Source organism: Marmota flaviventris, chromosome 1 (genome assembly GCF_047511675.1).
Source record: "Marmota flaviventris isolate mMarFla1 chromosome 1, mMarFla1.hap1, whole genome shotgun sequence".
In the NCBI taxonomy this organism is placed as follows: domain Eukaryota; kingdom Metazoa; phylum Chordata; class Mammalia; order Rodentia; family Sciuridae; genus Marmota; species Marmota flaviventris.
In genome coordinates, this window is record NC_092498.1 from 138,430,067 (window position 1) to 138,450,806 (window position 20,740).

The 20,740-nt window shown below is 35.9% G+C and overlaps 1 protein-coding gene across 6 annotated transcripts in view; it reads right to left on the reverse strand.

Annotated features, from left to right (window-relative positions):
- The window catches only part of Atxn2 (ataxin 2), a 108,097-nt gene that overhangs the window by 58,433 nt on the left and 28,924 nt on the right, over nucleotides 1–20,740 (reverse strand). For all 6 annotated transcript variants that reach the window (XM_034636777.2, XM_034636778.2, XM_071616868.1 and 3 more), the window contains exons 2-5: nucleotides 7,521–7,557; nucleotides 5,631–5,690; nucleotides 5,080–5,151; nucleotides 4,047–4,197 (exon numbers count right to left, since the gene is read on the reverse strand). In XM_034636777.2, coding sequence (XP_034492668.2) covers nucleotides 4,047–4,197; nucleotides 5,080–5,151; nucleotides 5,631–5,690; nucleotides 7,521–7,557 — 320 coding nt within the window. The remainder of the gene's footprint in view (nucleotides 1–4,046; nucleotides 4,198–5,079; nucleotides 5,152–5,630; nucleotides 5,691–7,520; nucleotides 7,558–20,740) is intronic.

A 20,740-nucleotide genomic window follows, 5' to 3' on the forward strand; every position in this document is an offset into this window, starting at 1 on the left:
TATTTTTTGGGGGAGGAGGTGGAGAGGACCAGGGATTTGAACCTAGGGCATTAACCACTGAGCCCCAGCCCCAGCAGTATTTTATTTAGAGACAGAGTCTCACTAAATTGCAGAGGGCCTTGCTATGTTGCTGAGGCTGGTTTGGTTTTTTTTCTTTTTCTTTTTTTGGGGGAGGCGGGGCGTTGTAGATGGACACAATACCTTTATTTTATTTTTATGTGGTGCTGGGGATCTGGGGATCAAATCCAGTGCCTCACAAATGCTAGGCAAGCGCTCTACCACTGAGCCACAACCCCGGGCCCGAGGCTGGCTTTGAATTTGTGATCCTCCTGCCTCAGCTTCCCGAGCCACTGGGATTACAGGAGTGCGCCACTGTGCCTGACTGCTACTTTCATTTTGTCCACATGTCAAACTGGTACATAAATAACATTCAAGAGATCAAAGGAAATTTGTTCATTGTATTATAATGAAGATATAGACTATTTCTAAGCCTTATTCATTTGTATAGATTCATGAGTATGACTTTTTTAATTTCTTGAAATTAATGAAGTTAGCTTCAAGAATTTAAAAGCCATGTAGACCTTACTTACTTAAAAAGAATTCCTCAATAATAAAACCAAAAACATTAAATTCTTTTCTTTTCTTTTTCGGTATCGAGGATTGAACCCAGGGCGCTTTACCCGTGAGCCACATTCCCAGACCTTTTTGGAGACAGGGTCTCATCAGTTGCTGAGGCTGGCAACTTGAAATTCCTCCTGCCTCAGTCACTTGGCCAAGGAAAAGAATCCTGAATAATACAAAGCTGTCTTCTTATGTTGCTTTAGTATTTTTTTTTTAACTAGCTTTATTTGAAGGGAAATCCTTTAATTAGCACAGATTAATAAAGCAAACAGCTCAGTTAAAAAAAAAAAAAAAGGTATGGTGGCACATGCCTGTAATCCTAGCAATAAGATCCTGTCTCTAAATACAATACAAAAATAGGTCTAGGGGTGTGGCTCAGTGGTTGAGTGCCCTTGAGTTCAATACCTGGTACCCCGCCCCCCAAAAAAAGAAAAAAAAAATCAGACCATGTAATTCTTGTCACAAGAATTAAGCACATCAACTGGAGTTAAAGTGAAGGATTTGGCCAGGCATGGTGGCGCATGCCTGTGATCCCAGAGGCTTGGGAGGCTGAGGCAGGATGAGGCTCGGAAGTTCAAAGTCAGCCTCAGCAAAAGCAAAGTGCTAAGCAACTCAGTGAGACCCCCCTCTAAATAAAATACAAAATAGGGCTGGGGATGTGGCTCAGTGGTCAAGTGTCCCTGGATTCAATCCCTGGTACAATCAATCAAATAGGACTGGAGATGTGGTTGAGTGCCCAAGTTCAATCCCCAGGAGAGAGAGAGAAGGATTTGTATGCTCACTTGGCCAGATTACTTAAGAATGTCTGTTTCCTCATCTACAACATGTGGATACTAATCATATCCACTTAAGAAATAAGTTGTGATGATTAAATTAAGAAAATACATATAAAGTATTTGACGCAAGGTCTAACACACAGAATACGCACACAAATATTACTGACCTTAAGATTTTGACAGTATTGTTACAGAAGAGAATTGTAAGACAAAGCACAGAAAGGAAATACATTTCCCTCTTCTTTAGGAAGCTACAAATATTTCACTTTTATTTTTCCACACTTTATATTGATGCATTATAGTTGTACATAATGGTAAGCTTAACTATTTTGGGTTTTTAGCACTCATTAACTTCTATTATTTTTTATTTATTATTATTTGTATGAGAGTGGGGGCGGAGGTAGTAGTGAGCACTGAACCACTGAGCTACATCTCAAACCCCCTACCTTTTTTTTTTTTTTGAGACCCTAACTTGAGGTCCTCCTGCCTCAAGCTACCAACTACCTAGAATTACAGGCATGTACCACCATGCCCAACTAATTTCTATTAATCCTTAAAAAATTCAATCCATCTGTCTATTTAAGATGTAGAATAAGTTATACTTCCATGTACGTATAATGTCATTCTATTGTCATGTATATCTAAAAATAACTTTTTAAAAATTAAAAAAAAAAAGATGTAGAATATTAGTATTGCACAATAGCAGCAAAGACTACTGAAGATAATCCTCCTTTCTGAGACAGAAAGGGCACTGAAAGGCAATAAAAAAAAGAACAAAAGTCCAAGACCCACAGAACAGACTAATACTATAATCTCATAAACCTATGGTTCATATCCCCTACTGCACTTCATAATCACATGCCCAACATCCCAGCCAAGTTAATAATTAAATTAGAATCTCTACAGGTGAAAACTGGACACTTAAAAACTTTGTGATACGGCATTAACAAGCATTGGTTAAATCCTACCTTGCCTTATTCCAGGAGGCTAGAAATCTAAGTCTCTAATACAAAATAAGGTAAATCTAAAAGCAGAACTAAGTGCCTTCATGTTTTCCATTAATGAACTATCCCATTAATAACTCTAAAAGGGATGTCAACATTCTGATAATATCCAGATTAGAAATTTTATTTTATAGTGAGCAACTTCTGCCAGAGTAGTCCTGAGAACCTGGATTAAAAGATGTGAAAACTTAAAGACATAACAACACTATTTCAGGATGCTATGTACTAGATGGATACAACTGTACAATTCACTAAACCACCACAGTTTTTAAATAAAATACCTGAAACTATAATACTGATATTCAGTTGAACAATCATTTTATAAAGAAAATAATCATTTTAGCACATAGCAAAATATATCTACCTTTTTAAGAGCATACTGAACACTTTCAAAAGTGTCCCTCTACAGTCACACACAGTAGCGCAAGCCTGATCATCCTGTCTCAAATTAAACTGAAAAAGAACCAGGAGTTGGCACAGTGGCACACACCTGTAACACCAGCAGCTTGGAAGGCTGAGGCAGGAGGATCAAAAGTTCAAAGCCAGCCTCAGCAATTCAGGGAGGCACTAAGCAACTCAGTGAGACCCTGTCTCTAAATAAATACAAAATAGGGCTGGGGATGTGGCTCAGTGGTTAAGTGCCTCCAAGTTCAATTCCCAGTACCAGCCCCCCACAACCCTCCCCAGCCCCCACTAAGGGATGCAAACATTTGAGAAGATTAAAAATGGAACACTGCACTTTCCATCAGCATTTCAAAGCAGTTACAGAGTGCCTACTGTTGCTAGCCTCTGAAAAAGCAAGCTAATAGGTGAGAACCTTGTTAAAAGAAAGGTTTTAACTTCCTGTGCTTTATAGTTTCAGTGTAGAAAAATCAGCTCAACAACAACAACAACGAAAAGAGTGTTTGGTATAGACTGAATCATGAAAACCAAATTGTAATGAATTACAATCTGCTGAAGAATTTTACATTTGACTATTTTAATTAAAGAATTTCAGAACCAAGTCCAAAATTGCTCAAGTGCCATTCACCATGTTAATGAACACTCAGCACTGCAGAGTATGCTCTCCAAATGAAGGGCAGCGACTCCTTCATGTTCCTCCTCAATAAACGCTGAAATAAACTAAATTTTAATAAGTACATAATATCTTAAATTCTTAAAACAGGAATGTTCTATACCTTTTTTCATCTTCATTAAATGATTATTTTCTATCCACAGATCTCTGCCTTTCTTCTATATCCCTGTTTTGATTTCCTTACAGATTTATAGGTCTACTTATAAATTAAAGCATCATTGGCCAAATGGAACAAGAATTTTCAACTGAACTGAATATCAGTAGCATTTTTGACTATGAAACTGCAGAAAATACTTTCCAAATTAATTTTTTACAGAACATGAACTCAATATTTGCTACTGAAATACCCACATAATTGTTCTCCAAAATTTTGAGCATTTTTCCAACAAAAATGGATTCAAAGTTCCATTGTTCTTAAAAGACAAAAAAAAAAAAAACCCAACCCATCTTAGTCATATACTAGATAGCATATATTTTGTTTTGAAAAAAATGTCTATATGATCACTATAGAGATCATTGTTGGAATAAATCTAATAAACCGGGAAGCATATTTAGAAAACCAAAGCCCACCTCTTCTTGCATAACTGGAGTCCATATCTTTAAACTGTACCACAACAAAGTCTGAACACTTGAACAAAATACTCTCCATTATTTCTTCACGTTTTGGCCCCGAACTGGATTCTGTACTTTTCTCATGTGCAGCATCAAGTACCAAATCGCACTAAAATGAAAAACATGAGTAAATATTTAAAACACTTATGGAAAAAATTTGATAGAAGTCCCTTAAATTCACGAAAGTGCTATTTCTTTTATGTCTTTGGCAAAAATAATTACTTTAAGAAAATAATCATTGGCTGGGGTTGTAGCTCAGTGGTAGAGTGCTTGCCTCATGTGTGTGAGGACCTGGGTTCGATCCTGGGTGATGGAACTGTTTTACTGTCCGACTGCACTGGCAGTTACAGAATTATATGCATTTTGGAGGGCTGAGGGTATAGCTCAGTGGTAGAGCACTTGCCTAGCATGTACAGGCCCACATAAAAATAAATAGATAGATAGATAGATAGATAAAAATAGATTTTTTTAAAAAAGAAAAGAATCATGCCCTTTTTAAAATATGTGGTCTATTGTATTTTCCATCAAATCAAGTCAGATGTGGTAGCGCACACCTGTAATCACAGCAACTTAGGCTGAGGGATGAGGATGGCAAGTTGGAGGTCAGCCTAGACAATTTAATGAAACTTTGCCTCAAAATAAAAAGGGCTGGGTACATAGCTCAGTGGTAGAGCACTTGCCTAGCATGCACAAAGCCATTAGTTCAATCCTTTGAACTGTAGAAAAAAATACCCTTAAATCTATAAGTTGCTCTTTTGAGCACTCTGGTCATTAAAATAATTGGTATTTGAAACTTTACAGCAAAATCAAAATACACTGAGCATGAAAATGTTTTTCTTTTTAAGAACTACCATATGAAGCTAATCATGATAAATACGCTCACTTCGTAACTACAAATTTGCTAATCAGAATTCAATAGACACTGCTCAGGCAGTAATACAAACAAATAATAGTTGATTTACATTAATAAAAAAAAGAAATAAATAATTACCTTAGGACTGTATGTTTTAAAAACTCCTTCATAAATACCTCCATTTTTCACTTGTACCTCACATTTGGATCCCTAAAAACAGACAATTAATTTTTTAAAGAAACAGTACTACCATCATCAGGGATATGTGTCTTCATTTTATGTTTCATAATTCATTAGGCTTTATTCAATACTAGCTATTCACTGGCAAACAATAAAAATTTCAGAACATTAACAATACATTGGAATCTCAAAATTCTTCAGAAGACTCAGAGTTTACAGTATAAATTTATAAATATTCAAGTTAAATACATCTGATCCCACCTATATCAGATAAAATAATACACAACAGATAATTAACTACAAATATTATTTTATACAGTGCTAACAAGAACGTGTTTACAGTTACAATAGATTACATAAAGAGTTCTAATGTATTTTTTTCCTAAATCATCTTGATCAAATATGACCCAACAAATGTACTTTGACAATCATTTATCTACATTTTAACTTCATGAAATTACTTTATTCTACACCCAAAGCAATCTATTCCCAACAATCTGATAACTTACAACAACTGATGTAAGTATATGAACCATCCTCATATTTGCATAGATTCCATCAAAAGAAATCTGAAATATTAAAAAACAATATTATAAATTAGTATTTACACTTCCATATACATTAAAGTGAACATTTTGTTACAAATTCTTTAGATTGCTGGTAACTCCTCACAGCTCCTCACATGTATTAATATTTGGTTTACTACAATCTTCTGCTTCCTTAAAGAAGAAGTTAGGGTTTTTAACAGTAAAGTTAGACATAGCAATTAACAACATGATTTATACATGATACAAAAAAACCTCTCTAAAAGAGGAAAAATAAAGTCATGAGGACAGAAGGCAAATCAATGATTGGAAAATGAAGGTTCTCAACAAAGTGGCATGAAGGATTTTGATGGGTGATGGAACTGTTTTACTGTCCAACTGCACTGGCAGTTAGAGAATTATCTGCATTTGTATAGCTCAGTAGTAGAGCACTTGCCTAGCATGTACAGGCCCACAAAAATAAAAAACCAACCAAAAAACAACAACAACAAAAACGAAACAAAAACCACTCCTATCTATATTCTAAAAAGGGTAAAATAACTCTTAATAAATAACAAATTAATGGAATGAGGAAAACCCCGGCTACTTTCTCTCTGCATACCTGAATCAATCGATGCAAGTGTTTAAACATCTGGTCAACCACACCACCCCATAATACATAATAACGTAAGTTGTGCTCTCCTGATCCTTATGAAGTCAATCTGTCTAATAAAGGCAGGGTGACTCAAAAATTAGTGATAACTTATTTATCAAACAGAACTTATGCTTTTCAGTTCCATGTAAATTCCACTGGCTTCCTAAAGGTAAGATCAGAAGGCCCTTTCCAAAGGAGAAAAATGAAAGGAGTTTAAAAAATATATAGCTCATTAATTCAAAATAAAAAGCTTGAATGTTGGGGGTGGGGTTGTGGTTCAGTGGTAGAAAACTCATCTCGCATGGGTGAGGTACTGTGTTCGATCCTCAGTGCCACATAAAGATAAATATATAAGGCTGGGGTTTGTGGCTCAGCAGTAGAGCGCTCACCTAGTACATGTGAGGCCCTGGGTTCGATCCTCAGTGCTACGAATAAATAAATAAAATAAAGGTATTATGTCTAACTACAACTAAAAATAAATATTTAAAAATTAAAAAAAAAAGATAAATAAGATGTGGGTCATTGGGAGGCATGCCCTGGAAGAGTGGTTCTTCCCTGAGTCCCTTTCCCGTCTTCTCTCTGCTTCTCAGCTGCCAGAAATTGAATAACTTTCCTCCTTCATACTTCTACTATGATGCTGTGTTTCACCCCAGGCCTACATCAATTTGGTTATCCAACCAAGGACAAAACCTCTGAAATTATGAGCCAAAACAGACTTTTCATTCTCAAAGTTGTTCTTGTTGGGTATTTTGGTGACAGTGACAAAAAGTAGACTAACACACCAAAAAACTTTCCAAACTTCACCCTTGGTGTTCTACTTATCTTTTAGAGATTAATTGCTTCAATTTGCCTTTAGTCACTTACAAAAGAACAAATGAGGGCTGGGGCTGTAGCTCAGTGGCAGAGCGCTTGCCTAGCACATGCGAGGCACTAGGTTCAATCCTCAGCACCACATAAAAATAAATAAAAGTTAAATTCTTTAAAAAAAATAATAACAACATTCTTATTATGACAAAATTATCATTCATATGCAATTTTTACACTTTATACACAGTTATCAGCAAAACACAACACATATAACCAATAATTTTGTACTATACTATATTAATCTAGGAAGGTTTCCAACAATAAAGAAAAAAAGCTTTTTGCCTTGGCCTTTAATGTATATTTAGAAGTCATATTTTAGCCAACAATTTTTTACAAACATTAAAGTTACTCACCGTAGACTGAGGCAGTCCTTTGCTATTGTTTCGACCTCTGAAAAGATTAAATATATATTTTTATTAAACTCAAGAGACTGAAAAAACTGAAGTATATCCTCAAATTTAAAATACCTTATAAATTCTACTCAAAGAACAAGCTAATTGGGGAGACAGTTCACCTACTATTTAGTCTAAAAGCCTGCCTAAGGATGGCTCTCTATGCTCTACTTGCCCAGAGATACAAAACAGGCAGTAGGTAAAGAGCACAAAGAGGAAAGAATGTGAACTTTATCAAATCTAATCAACGAAATAAAGATAGCCTATTGGAAGAAAAAACTAACATTAAACCTGAGTTAATACTAATCTTTACTCCAAAAGTAACCAATCACTGCTATAAAGAGCTACTCAGAAGCAAATACAGGTACCATTCCTGATTTAACCAATATATGTAACATATGTTACACTATGTAACCATAATTTCCCCCACCTCTGAAAATGGATGATATTATTAAGTTAAATCATCCAGAGCACTTTTACTTCTAAATAACATGTTGTGATCTGTGCAACCAGTATATCTCCTCCAACTTCCTCCCTTGGAAAATTGGTTGCCAAGGTTTCCAGTAAGGTTAACTCTATTTTCAAGTAAATTTAATTATAAAACAACATTTTTGTCCCTTGGTACCCTGGGAGATTGGTTCTAAGACCCGAGATAGCAAAATCTGAGAATGCTAAAGTCCCTTAGGTGAAAAGGTGTAGTATTTGCATAGAACCTACACATCTTTAGATTACTTAAAATACCAAATACAATGTAAATGTCATTAAATAGTAGTTATACTGTATTGTTTAAGACAAGAAAAAACTTTTTTACATATTAAATACAGATGGCAGTTTTTTTCCCAAAATATTTTCGATACACCATTATTTGAATCAACAAATGTGGAACTCAAAGACACAGATATAACTGTTACAACCTAAAGCTTATTTTAATGGAAAAGATTAGGATTCTTAGAAATAATTTTTAAAAATTACTTTAAAAATCAGTAAAATGAAATGTTACGTAATTTATAAACTCTAGTCACTCTGGATCAAATAGAACTGAAATCCCATTTTAAATTTTTTTTTTTTTTTTTTTGAATTTTTTAATGTTTATTTTTAGTTTTCGGCAGACACAACATCTTTGTTTGTATGTGGTGCTGAGGATCGAACCCGGGCCACACGCATGCCAGGCGAGCGCGCTACCGCTTGAGCCACACCCCCAGCCCCTGAAATCCCATTTTAATAAAATAATCACAACACTCAAAATTTAAAACATTCAGGGCCCAGAACAATTTAGGTCCAAAAAGTCTAGCAATATGACTGGTGCCATTCCCAGTATAGTAACACAGATCTTAACTCTGACACCAGTTCTGGCTTGGTCTCCAACTCTTACTACCTTGCTCAGTTTCTTCACCTAGAAAATAATAGTCAAGACCAAATGATCTAAGATTCCTTTTATTTTATTTTATTTATTTTTTTAAGAGAGAGAGAGAGAATTTTTTTAATATTTATTTTTTTTTAGTTTTCGGCGGACACAACATTTTTGTTTGTATGTGGTGCTGAGGATCGAACCCGGACCGCACGTATGCCAGGCGAGCACGCTACCACTTGAGCCACATCCCCAGCCCTTTTATTTTTTTAGTTATAATTAGACACAAACCTTTATTTTACTTATTTAATTTTTATGTGGTGCTAAGGATCGAACCCAGGGCCTTATACATGCTGGGCGAGCACTCTGCGGCTGAGCCACAACCCCAGCCCAATTCCTTTCACTTCTAACATTGTGATAACTCTTTGCCTCTTCCAAGTACAAACGTAGAAATTCTTAAAACCTAAGGAGTATAACTAATAATTTATCATTTGTAGAACTTCCTATGAACTAGATACTATGGGAAGCCCAGAGATACAAAACAGGCAATGGATCATGGAAGAGCACAAAGAGGAAAGAATGTGAACTTTATCAAAATCTAATCAAATTTGATTAAATCTAAATTTGATTCCACATGTGTTTGTCTAATTTACCACCTCTGTTTTATAGTAAACTATAAAGCAGTTAAATATCTCAACCAAATCCATTCAGTTCTTGAGCAGTAGAGATAATACTTAAATTATATTCCCAGGCTTTCCATTTCTAGGTTATGCTGTCTCCCTGAAATTAAGCCTAACTAAAGTTCTATACTTTTTCAAATATCATTTGAATTTACTGAGTGTTTTCTCTCCTATTTACTTGTAGTACATACCCGAAAAGCTTAAAATGGCTAAATTTTGCTTATTAGAAGGATTATCTTATCCTAGTAGTTGCTGAGAGCTAGTTACAAAACCTTGAACAAATGCCATGAAGTGTCAAAATGTCCTTAAACTCATGTAGCCTCCCCTACAAAGAGACTAAACATAATATTTATTTATAGAACTCACATTATCTTTTTAATTGATTACACAGTTACATCTTTGACTAATAAAGAGCAATTGTTTGACAAACCAGTTTACTTAGTAGAACAAATAGTTCACTGAGGAAAACAATAAAAGACTTACAGAGGCATAAAGTGGCACAGGGTACAGAAACCACTGATTGCCACTGACCTTCACTGATCCACAGAGTCTGACAGACACCCAGGAGGTATGTTACCATATCAAAGCAACATTCCCTGAAACTGTTCCCCCCACCCACCCTCTGTTTTGGGGTCCACTCAGATGTATTTACTTTTGATTTTCTTCAACAGTATTATTTCTGGCCAAGAAAACTACTATTTTACATACCAGTTGAATATCCATTATCTGAAATACTGTGACCAGTAGTGTTTCCAATTCCAGATTTTTTCAGATACTGGAATATTTGCATATTTAAGGAAATGTCATGAGAAAGGGCCCCAAGTTTAGATATTCATTTACAGTTTCATATATCTTTTCTTTTTTTTTAAACTGGGATTGAGTCCACAGTTTTACTCATGCTAGGTAAGCACTCTACCACTGAGTTATACCTCCCCAGCCCTTTCTAAAATTTTATTCTGAGACAGGGTCTCACCAAGTTGGCAAGGCTGAATTGGAACTACCGATCCTCCTGCCTCACTCCAACTCCCAAGTAGTGGGAATTATAACTGTGGTCCATCACACCCAGCTCCATACAACTTACCCACATGGGCTGAAGATAATTTTATACAATATTTTCAGTGCACCTGCATTTTGACTGCAATCCATCACATGAAGTCAGGTATGGAATTATCCACTCATAACACCATGGCAGAACCTAAAAAGTTTCAGACCTTACAGAATGTTGGATTTCACATTTTCTGATAGGGATGCTCAACCTGCAACAAATATTAAATCTCAAAATAGGTCAAGAGCTAGGGTTGTGGCTCAGTGGTAGAGCACTTGCCTAGCAAGTATGAGGTACCATACTTAAAAATAAACAAAGACATTGTGTTCATCTACAACTTAAAAAAAAAAAAAAAAAAAAGGTCAAGATCACATTCTAGTCCTAAAAATGACTGGATAGATCAGGTATCACAAAACACCACTAACCAGGACTCTGTTCTTTCAGTAGTTATTGAATATAACATTTAAGTGATTCAAAATGCCTACCAAATAAATATAAAGAAATTTAGGGGCTGGGATGTAGCTCAGTGGTAAAACACTTGTCTAGCATGTATGAGACCCTAAATTTGATACCTAGCATGAAAAACAAGAAAACCCAGGTATAGTGGCACAAATCTATAATCCCAGTGACCTGGAAGGCTGAAGTAGGAGCAATCACAAATTTACAACTTAGCAAGACCCTGTCTCAAAATTAAATTAAAAAGCCGGGGTTGGGGGTGGGGGTTGTGGCTCAGCGGTAGAGCGCTTGCCTAGCATGTGTGAGGCCCTGGGTTCGATCCTCAGCACCACATAAAAATAAAATAGATGTATTGTGTCCAACTACAAATAAAAAAATAAATATTAAAATTAAAAAGCTGGGCATGGTGGCACACATCTGTAATCCCAGCAGCTTGGGAGGCTGAGGTGGGAAGATCAAAGCTAGCCTCTGCAACTTAATGAGGCCCTAAGTAACTCAAAGTTAAGACCCTGTCTCTATAAAGAAAATACAGAAAAGGGCTGAGGGTGTGGCTTAGTGGTTAATCCCTCCTGGATTCACTCCCTAGTACAATAAATAAATAAATAAAAATAAAAAAAACTGGGGGTAAAACTCAGTTGTATAGTGCCCCTAGGTTCAATCCCCAATACCAAAAAATAATAATAATAATAAATTTAAAAACAGAAAGAGAAAGGAATTTACACAAAAAATAATTTATTTTGCTTGAAAATAACACAAAAGGGGTGAAGTGGATGGGTAATAAATTAAGCAAAACCAACACATCTTGGTAAGTGCTGAAGTTGGGTAACAAGTATGCAAGGGATCATCATACCATTCTACATTTGTACAACCTCCCTTAAGAAAAACAAAAAAGAAATGCCTTCTGATGAAATGCAATATGCATATGAGGCTGGATCTCACCAAGCTTACTGATTTATCAGTTCACAGGAAACATGAGAACAAAGAATAGATCAATTAATACTATGAGGTTATACAATAGTTGAATCCACAACGTGGTAAATCCCACATTAAAAAAATGATGCAGTTCCTATAACAAATGTTTAGAGAAGAAAAAACATGTAGAGGAAAGTATATCTATAAAGACACATAATTAGGGCTATAGCCCAGTAGTTAGCGCTCACCTAACACATAAGGCCCTGGGTTCAATCCCCACCATGGCAGAGTAGATGAAAAAAATGGAAGTGGAAGAAAGGAGTCTTTTCAAATCAAACAGTGAATTAAGCTGAATCTCACTTTATACCATTATACAATAATTAACTCCAAATGGATAAAAGATCTGAATGTAAATTAAAACTATAATTTTTTAGGAAGAAACTGGGAAAATCTTCATGACCTTAAATTTGACATTATTTCTTAACTGTAACACCAAAAAGCACTGGAATCATAAGGAAAAAAATAGATGCATGGTACGTCACAAAAATTACGAACTTTTAAGCTAGAAACAGTGGTGCTCGCCTGTAGTTCCAGCTATTCAGGAAGCTGAGGCAGGAGGATTATTTAAGTACAGGAATATGGTGCCAGCCTGGGTAACATACTGAGACTAGGTCTCTTAAAAAAACCTTAAAACTTGGGCTGAGGTTGTAGCTCAGTGGTAAAGCACTCACCTAGCGAGTGTGAGGCATTGGGTTCAATCCTCAGAACCATGTAAAAATACACAAATAAAGATATTGTGTCCAGCTACAACTAAAAATATACTTTAACAAAATAAAAAAGAAACTTTAAAACTCAACAATAAAAAAGTTCAAAAATGATGAAAAATTTCAATATTATCTATTTCTATAAAGAAGTCATTCAGATAGTCAATAAGCATACAAAAAGATGCTTAGGGGCTGAGGATGTGGTTCAAGCGGTAGCACACTCTCCCGGCATGCCTGCGGCCGCGGTTCAATCCTCAGCACTACATACAAACAAAGATGTTGTGTCCGCTGAAAACTAAAAAATGAATATTATTCACAACCACTATGATAGCTATTATTAAAAATAAACATTGGGCTGGGGAGGTGGCTCAAGCGGTAATGCGCTTGCCTGGCATGCACAGGGTGCTAGGTTCGATCCTCGGCACCACATAAAAAAGATATTGTGTCCACCAAAAAACTAAAAAATAAATATTAAAAAAATTCTCTCTTTAAAAAATAAATAAATAAATAAACATAACCTGGGGGCGTAGCTCAGTTATAGAGCATTTGCCTAGCAAGCTTAGAACTGGGGTTCAATTCCCAGTACCACCATTTGAAAAAAAAAAAAAAAAAGAAGGAAAGAAATAACAAGTGTTGGCAAAGATGTGGAGAAATCAGAATCCTTGTGTACTGTTATATCTATAAGAACAAAGTACAGTGGCTCCTCAAAAGATTAAACAGAATGATCATTTGATCAAGTAATTCTACTTCTGAGTATGTACCCGAAAGAATTCAAAGCAGAGACTCAAACATAAAATTATACACCCATGTTCATAGCAGCATTATTCCCAATAGCCAAAAAAAAAAAAAAAAGGTTGAGACAATTCAAATATCTATTAATGAATAAGTGAATAAACAATATAGTATGTATGTACAACAGAATATTATGCAGCCATAAAAATTAAGTTCTGGTACATACAATATGCAGAAATCTTGAAGACAGACTAAATTAGATAGTACAGACAAAAGACAAATGTTATAAGATTCTACTTATACTGAGAAGAGTCAAATTCATAGAAAGGTAGCTGCTAGAGATCAGGAATGGGGGGAATAGGGAACAACTGCTTACTGGGTTTCTTTTGGTATAATGGAAATGTTTTGGAAATTCAAACAGATGGTGGTGACACAACAATGTGAAATGTATTTAATGCCACTCAATACACTTAAAAGTAGCTACAATAGTATAGATTATGTGCATTTTATCACAATTTGGGAGGGAAAAATGCTCAGAATGTCTTCCCAAAGGAAGGTGAGGCCAGGGTTGAAGCTTAGTGGTAGGTAGAACACTTGCCTAGCAGGTGTGAGGCACTGAGTTTAATCCAAAGCACCACATAAAAGAATATAAATAAATAAAGCTTAAAAAAAAAAAAGCAAAGGCTGCTGGGCATGATGGCACAGGCCTGTAATCCCAGCAACTTGAGAGAAACCTCGGAAGGCTGAGGCAGGAGGATCACCAAGTTCAAAGCCAGCCTCAGCAAAAGTGAGGTGCTAAGTAACCCAGTGAGTCTCTAAATAAAATACAAAATAGGGCTGGGGACGTGGCTCAGTTATTGAGTGCCCCTGAGTTCAATCACCAGTACCTCATCACACACACACAAAAAGTGAAGCCTGGTAGACTCACTGAAGATAAATTCAACTAAGTTGGCTAGTTTTGTGGCCAGAATGAAGGACAGCTGAGACTTCTCCAGAGATCAAAACAATCTCATTACTGACTTTAGGAACTCTCCCTTCAAAGGAGCTCAAAATTGATCAAATCAATGTGAAGAAGTTTATGGCCCAAGTCATCATTAAGATCAAGATAATAATCAGTTAACAATTACTGTAGCTTAACAGCTAGGTGATATCAAGAAGAGACAAATCCATGCCAAAACCAATTCTGGAGCGATTGTGGGCACATTCAAGGCTGAGCCCCAGATGGGGCAGCAGAGGCTGACAGTACAGGGGGCAGGGAAGGGATAGGACTAACTAAAGTCAACCACAGCCATTAAACATGAAAATAAATAAATACATTCATGCACCACAGACATCATAGAGATAGTGGACTCACAAGTAATACTGCCTAGTGACTAGTGTTCCATCTTAGGTTTGTAAAATTACACTATCATTAACACCATCATTAAGAGAGGCAAGACTAGCCGGGCCAGGTTTACCATGCCTGTAATCCCAGCAATTTGGGAGGCTGAAGCAGGAGGATTGCAAATTCAAGATCAGCCTCAGCAACTCAGGGAAGCCCTACCAACTTAGCAAGATGTTGTTTCAAAATTAAAAATTTTAAAAAAGGGTTGGAGACTTATCTCTGCTGAGGTGCCCCTGGGTTCAATCCCCAGTACTGGGGGCAAGATGGGGTGGGGGCACACAACACATATGGACATGAACACATATGAATGTAATAATCTATTTTCAACAAAAAAAATTACAAGACATGGAAAAGCATGACCCCAACCCTTGTGGGTGAGGGGGAGAAGGTAATACCAATACAAACTGCTTTTATGTGACTGGATGTCAGACTAAATACACAAAAACAAAAGTAGTCACTATCAACAGATTAGGGAACTAAAGGAGCCAGCCAAAGTGGCATACAACTGTAATCGCAGCAACTCAGGAGACTGAGGTAGGCAGACTGCAAATTTGAGGCTAGCTTCAGCAATTTTGCAAAACTGTCTCAAAATAAAAATAAAAAGGCCTGGGAATGTAATTTAGTGGTAGAGTGCCCCTGGGTTCAATTTCTAGTACAAAAAAGAAAAAAGAACAAGAAGAAAAAAAAAAAAAAAACTAAAAAAATATTGATTAAATCCAGTAAAGAAAGACTGCATCAAATAGAGACTGTTGATAAAGAAAATTGATTTAAAAGAAGCAAATGGAAATCCTACAATTGAAAAGCACAACAACTTAAAAAATTCACCAGAGGAGCTCAACAGATACTTGAACTGATAATAAACTTGCAGATCAAGATAGATTATGAGCCGGGCATGTAGTGCTTGCCTGTACTCCCAGTGACTCGGGAGACCAAGACAGGAGAATCATGAATTCAGCCTCAGCAAAATGTCAAGGAGCTAAGCAACTCAGTGAGACCCTATCTCTAAATAAAATACAAAATAGGGCTGGGGATGTGGCTCAGTGGTTAAGCACCCCTGGATTAAATCCCTGGAACCAAAAAAAAAAAAGAAAAAGATTATGAAATTCAAAGACAGGGAGAAAAAGAGTGAATAAAAATAAACCCAATCAGTTTTGTCAGGCAGAGTGGCACATGCCTGTAATCTTGGGAGGCTAAGGCAAGAGGATTGCAAGGTTGAGGCCAGCCTGAGCAACTTAGTGAGGCCCTACCTCAAAATAAAGTATCAAAAGGGTTGGGGATGGGATCTGAGGTTGTGGCTCAGTGGTAGAGCACTTGCCACTTGCCAAGCATGTGTGAGGCACTGGGTTCGATTCTCAGCACCACATGTAAATAAATGAACGAAATAAAGGTCCATCAACAACTAAAATATAATATATCTATATATAATTTTTTTTAAACAGGTTGGTTATGGAGTGCCCCTAAGTTCAACCCCCAGTGCCCCAGTACTACAAAAAAAAAAAAAAAAAAAAAAAAAGAACAGCCCCAAAGAAATGTGGGATACCATGAGTCCAAACACACATAAAGGAAAACCAGCAAAATAAAATAAAAAGGAGAATGCTAAAAGGAATAATGGATGTGAAATCCCAAATTTACTGAAAAACATTAAACCTACACAGCAGAAAACTCAATGAACTTCCTTCAAGTAGAATTTTAAAAACCCACTGATAAGGTGGCTCACGCCTGTAGTCCCAGCTACTTGGGGACAACTCAAGCATCTCAAGTTTGAGACTCTGTCTCCAAAATAAAAACATCAAGTACAGTATCGTAAAAATGGTGAAAGCCGGGCTGGGGCTGTAGTTATCTAGCATGTGTGAGGCACTAAGATTTAATCTTCAGGATCCCATAAAAATAAATAAATGAAATAAAGGTATTGTGTCCATCTACAACTAAAAAGTATTTTAAAAATTATTTAAGGCCTGGGGTTGTGGCTCAGTTGTAGAGCACTTGCCTAGCATGTGGAGACACTGAGTTCAGTGCTCAGCTACCACATATAAATTAATAAAATAAAGGTCCATTGAACCCAGGGGTTCTTAAATACTGGGCCACATCCCTAGCCTTTTTTTTTTTTTTTTTTTAATATACAGGGTTTCACTAAGTTGCTTAGGGCCTCACTAACTTGCTGAGGCTGGCTTTGAACTCGTGATTCTCCTGCCTCAGCCTCCAGAGACATTGGGATTACAGGCATGTCCCCGTGCACCAGGCAGCCACCAACTTCTAATTAGAAACAATAAAAGTCAGAGATGAGATCAATGTATCCAAAGTATCCAAAGAAAATAACTGTCAACCAAGATTCTAAATCCTGCAAAGCTCTTTCTAAAGTAAAGGTGAAAAAAATTATTCTCAGATAAACAAAAAATTTTGAGAGTATCTACTACTAGTAGCACTAAAAAAGTTCTTCAGGCTAAAAAAAATTAACTAGACAGTAATTTTAATCCACAAAGAACCCCAAGAGCCAAGAAAAGTAATTGTTTAATTACAAGATAGTATATATGTATTTTTCTTCTTTCTTCTATTAATGACTTAAAATTCAACCATATAAAACAGTATTATGCAAAGTGTTGCTCAGATTATACAAAATAAAAAGCTAACATATTGCCAATAACACACACAAAAAAAAAACTGAATAAAAGCAAAGTTGTATGGGCTAATGAATAACTCTAGAGAGGAACAAATGAAAAGCACCAGAAACAATAAATAAGACTTTTACCATAACAAAAGCTTCTTTAAAAAAGAAGAGAAAAACAGTTCTGGGGATTGAACACAAGGCCTTACCCAAGCTATGCAAGCCCTCTGCCACTGAGTTATATTCCCAATCCTTTTCATAATTTTATTGAGACAGGGTCTCCCTAAGTTGCCCAGGCTGAACTCATGTGATCCTCCTGCCTCAGCCTTTGGGGAGTAGCTGGGATTACAGGTATGTGCCATTGAGTCCATTTAGCAAAAGCTATTAATATATACTTGCTCTCCTTTCTTCTCAGCTTATTTAAAAGACACCGATTTACATAAAACAATGATTATAACAATTTATCACTGGGTTTCAAACATTTGTAGGTATACTTACAACAATGATACCACAAAAACAGGGAAAAGGAAATGCGAGTTACACAGGAGTAACTTTTCTTTATCTCACTGGAAATAGGTATAAATTTTAAGTTACGTGGGTTAAGACACACAGTTCGTCATCTGTATCCATGGGTCCCAAGCTGCAGATGTAACAAATTGTATATCAAAAATATTTAAGAAAAAAATGTGTCTATGTTGAATGTTTTTCTTATCATTAAATTATACAGTATGACACCCATTTACCAGACTTTTGCATTGTATGAGGTATTACAAGTAATCTAGACATGAGTTAAAGTAAATGGGAACATGTGTACATGTTACGTGCAAATACTAGGCCATTTTATATAAGGAACTTGAGCATCCTCAGATTTTTAACAATGCCGAAAGGCATTCTGGAGCCAATCCACCTTGGATACAATAGGAAGACTGTACACGATAAGCCTAAGAATGACCATTAAGGAAGTGACTTTTAAAAAAAAAATCTTGTTTTAAGAAATGAAAATGCCACATTAGAAAATACTCACTGGTACATAAGAAACTGGCAAAGGAGGAATAAAGAAAGGAAGAAAAAGTAAAACGGCAGTCAAATACAATTCTATTAATAACAACAATCCAATCAAAAGGCAGACTGTCAAATTAGATTTAAAAAGATCCCACTATACTCTGCCTAGACACTTCAGATTCAAAAACAGAAAGACTGAAAATAAAAAGATGGAAAGACATAGAAACAAGCACAAGACAGCTAGAGCAGCCGTTTTAATATCAGACAAAATTCTTTAAAACAAAAAAATGTTTCTTCATTATAAGATGTTCCTCTTTATCTGAAGTAAGTGTCAATTCATTGGGTTTAAAAAAAAGAGGCAGTCTTCCTGGACTCTCTGTACCCTTTCACATATCTTTGGGGCTACTGAAGATAAATTCTTCACAGAAATGACCTGGGCCATTCTAAACCAAGAGCCCTGACCTACAAAGCTTGCCTCAAATTCCACCTGTATTATTCATTCATACATTTATCTATCTGCGGTGCTGAGGATCTAATAACCCAGGGCCTCACACATGCCAGGCAAGCGCTCTACCACTGAGCCACAACCCCAGTCCCATTCCTCTATCGTTTTTAGTTGTCAGATTGATAGAATGTTAAAAATAGATGGAAGCTAGGATTATGGCTCAGTAGTAGAGCGCTTGCCTGGCATGTGTGAGGCCCTGGGTTTGATCCTCAGCACCGCAGATAAATAAAGTAAAAACTCAACTAAAAAAATATTAAAATTAAAAAAATATTAAAATTAAAAAAAGGAGGAATGATGTAATTGGGGTGAATGGGAAATCACCATTTGGTAAACAACAATTCTTACAACTACGTCAGGCAAAAAATCCTCAGTGGATGTTTAAAATAGTAAGAAAAAGAAGAAACAGGATATTTTATTTATTAAGAATACTTTTTATTGATGGACCTTTATTTTTATGTGGTGCTGAGGATCGAACTCAGGGCTTCACAAGTGTTAGGTGAGCGATTACCGCTAAGCCACAATCCCAGCCCTGAAACAGGATATTTATATAGACACAAAGAAACCCCCAACAAGATACTAATGACAAAGTGAAAAATAATCTTACAGTGAACCTAGCAGACACACCCTAGCCAAGTAATCAAAGTTAACAGCACCAGCAATAAGATAAATATACATCATGTACCTCCTGATATAATGAGAAAAAACATACCAATCACTTCTGTGTTATTCCTGCCAAAAATGCATACCTAAAACTAATCGAGAGCAAACAGCAGACAAACCCTGGGGGATCTTCTAAAAAACAACCCGAAATTTTCAAGTGTAAATCCATAAAACACAAACCTTAAGGAATCATTTCAGATTAAACAGAACCAAAAGAGAAATGTAACTGAAGATGCAATATACCATCTTGGACTGGTTCCTGGACTAGAAAAAAGTATGTTGCTAAACAGTTGAAAAAGATCTTCAGTCCAAACAAATTCTTCTAAGATCAAAAGAGGAAAAGAACTGGGATAGAACCTGCATATATCCATAGACCGGAACATGCCACAGAAAATTACAGAATTACATATTATACACTACAGAATTAATATGGATACTGCTTTCTCACACCATGAAGCAAAAAGGCAATTTTGATATTGTCTCTGGAACTCACTACAAAGGAAATGGTGGTATATATGGCTGGGTTTTGAAAAGAAAATTACTCAGCATTGGGGCCAATTTTATAACTCAGGTTTTGCTGAGACCAGGAACTTTCATATTATATATACCAAAAGGAAGTCCTACAGAAATTAACAGAAAATATGTTTCTAAAGAGTATGTCTTCCAGATGGAGATAATTGTTCAGGCAAGCCAGCAGCTACCACACTTTGAAATGAATGATGAATCCCATGTGCCCATTACCTGTTCCAATATCATTTGTGGATTATGCTTATGATGTATCCAAGTTAGGAGGAAATAAAATAGTCTTTTGCTTGAGAGGATTATTGACTCTTTTTTGCTACTACATAAAAGAAAGTTATTCATTTATACTTACATATTCCTTTCAATTTAAACATAAAAGCCTGGTTACTGATTTTTTAAAAACTCTTAACACATAAACCCTGAGGTAAGGCAAATGTCACACAAATATTTTTTTTCTGGAGAAACTCCACTTCGTATTTCATATTAAATAATTTTAAAGCTACTGTATAATAAGCAATATTTCAATTTTCATTTACATTTTGCTATATTAAGATCTATAAGTAGGGGCT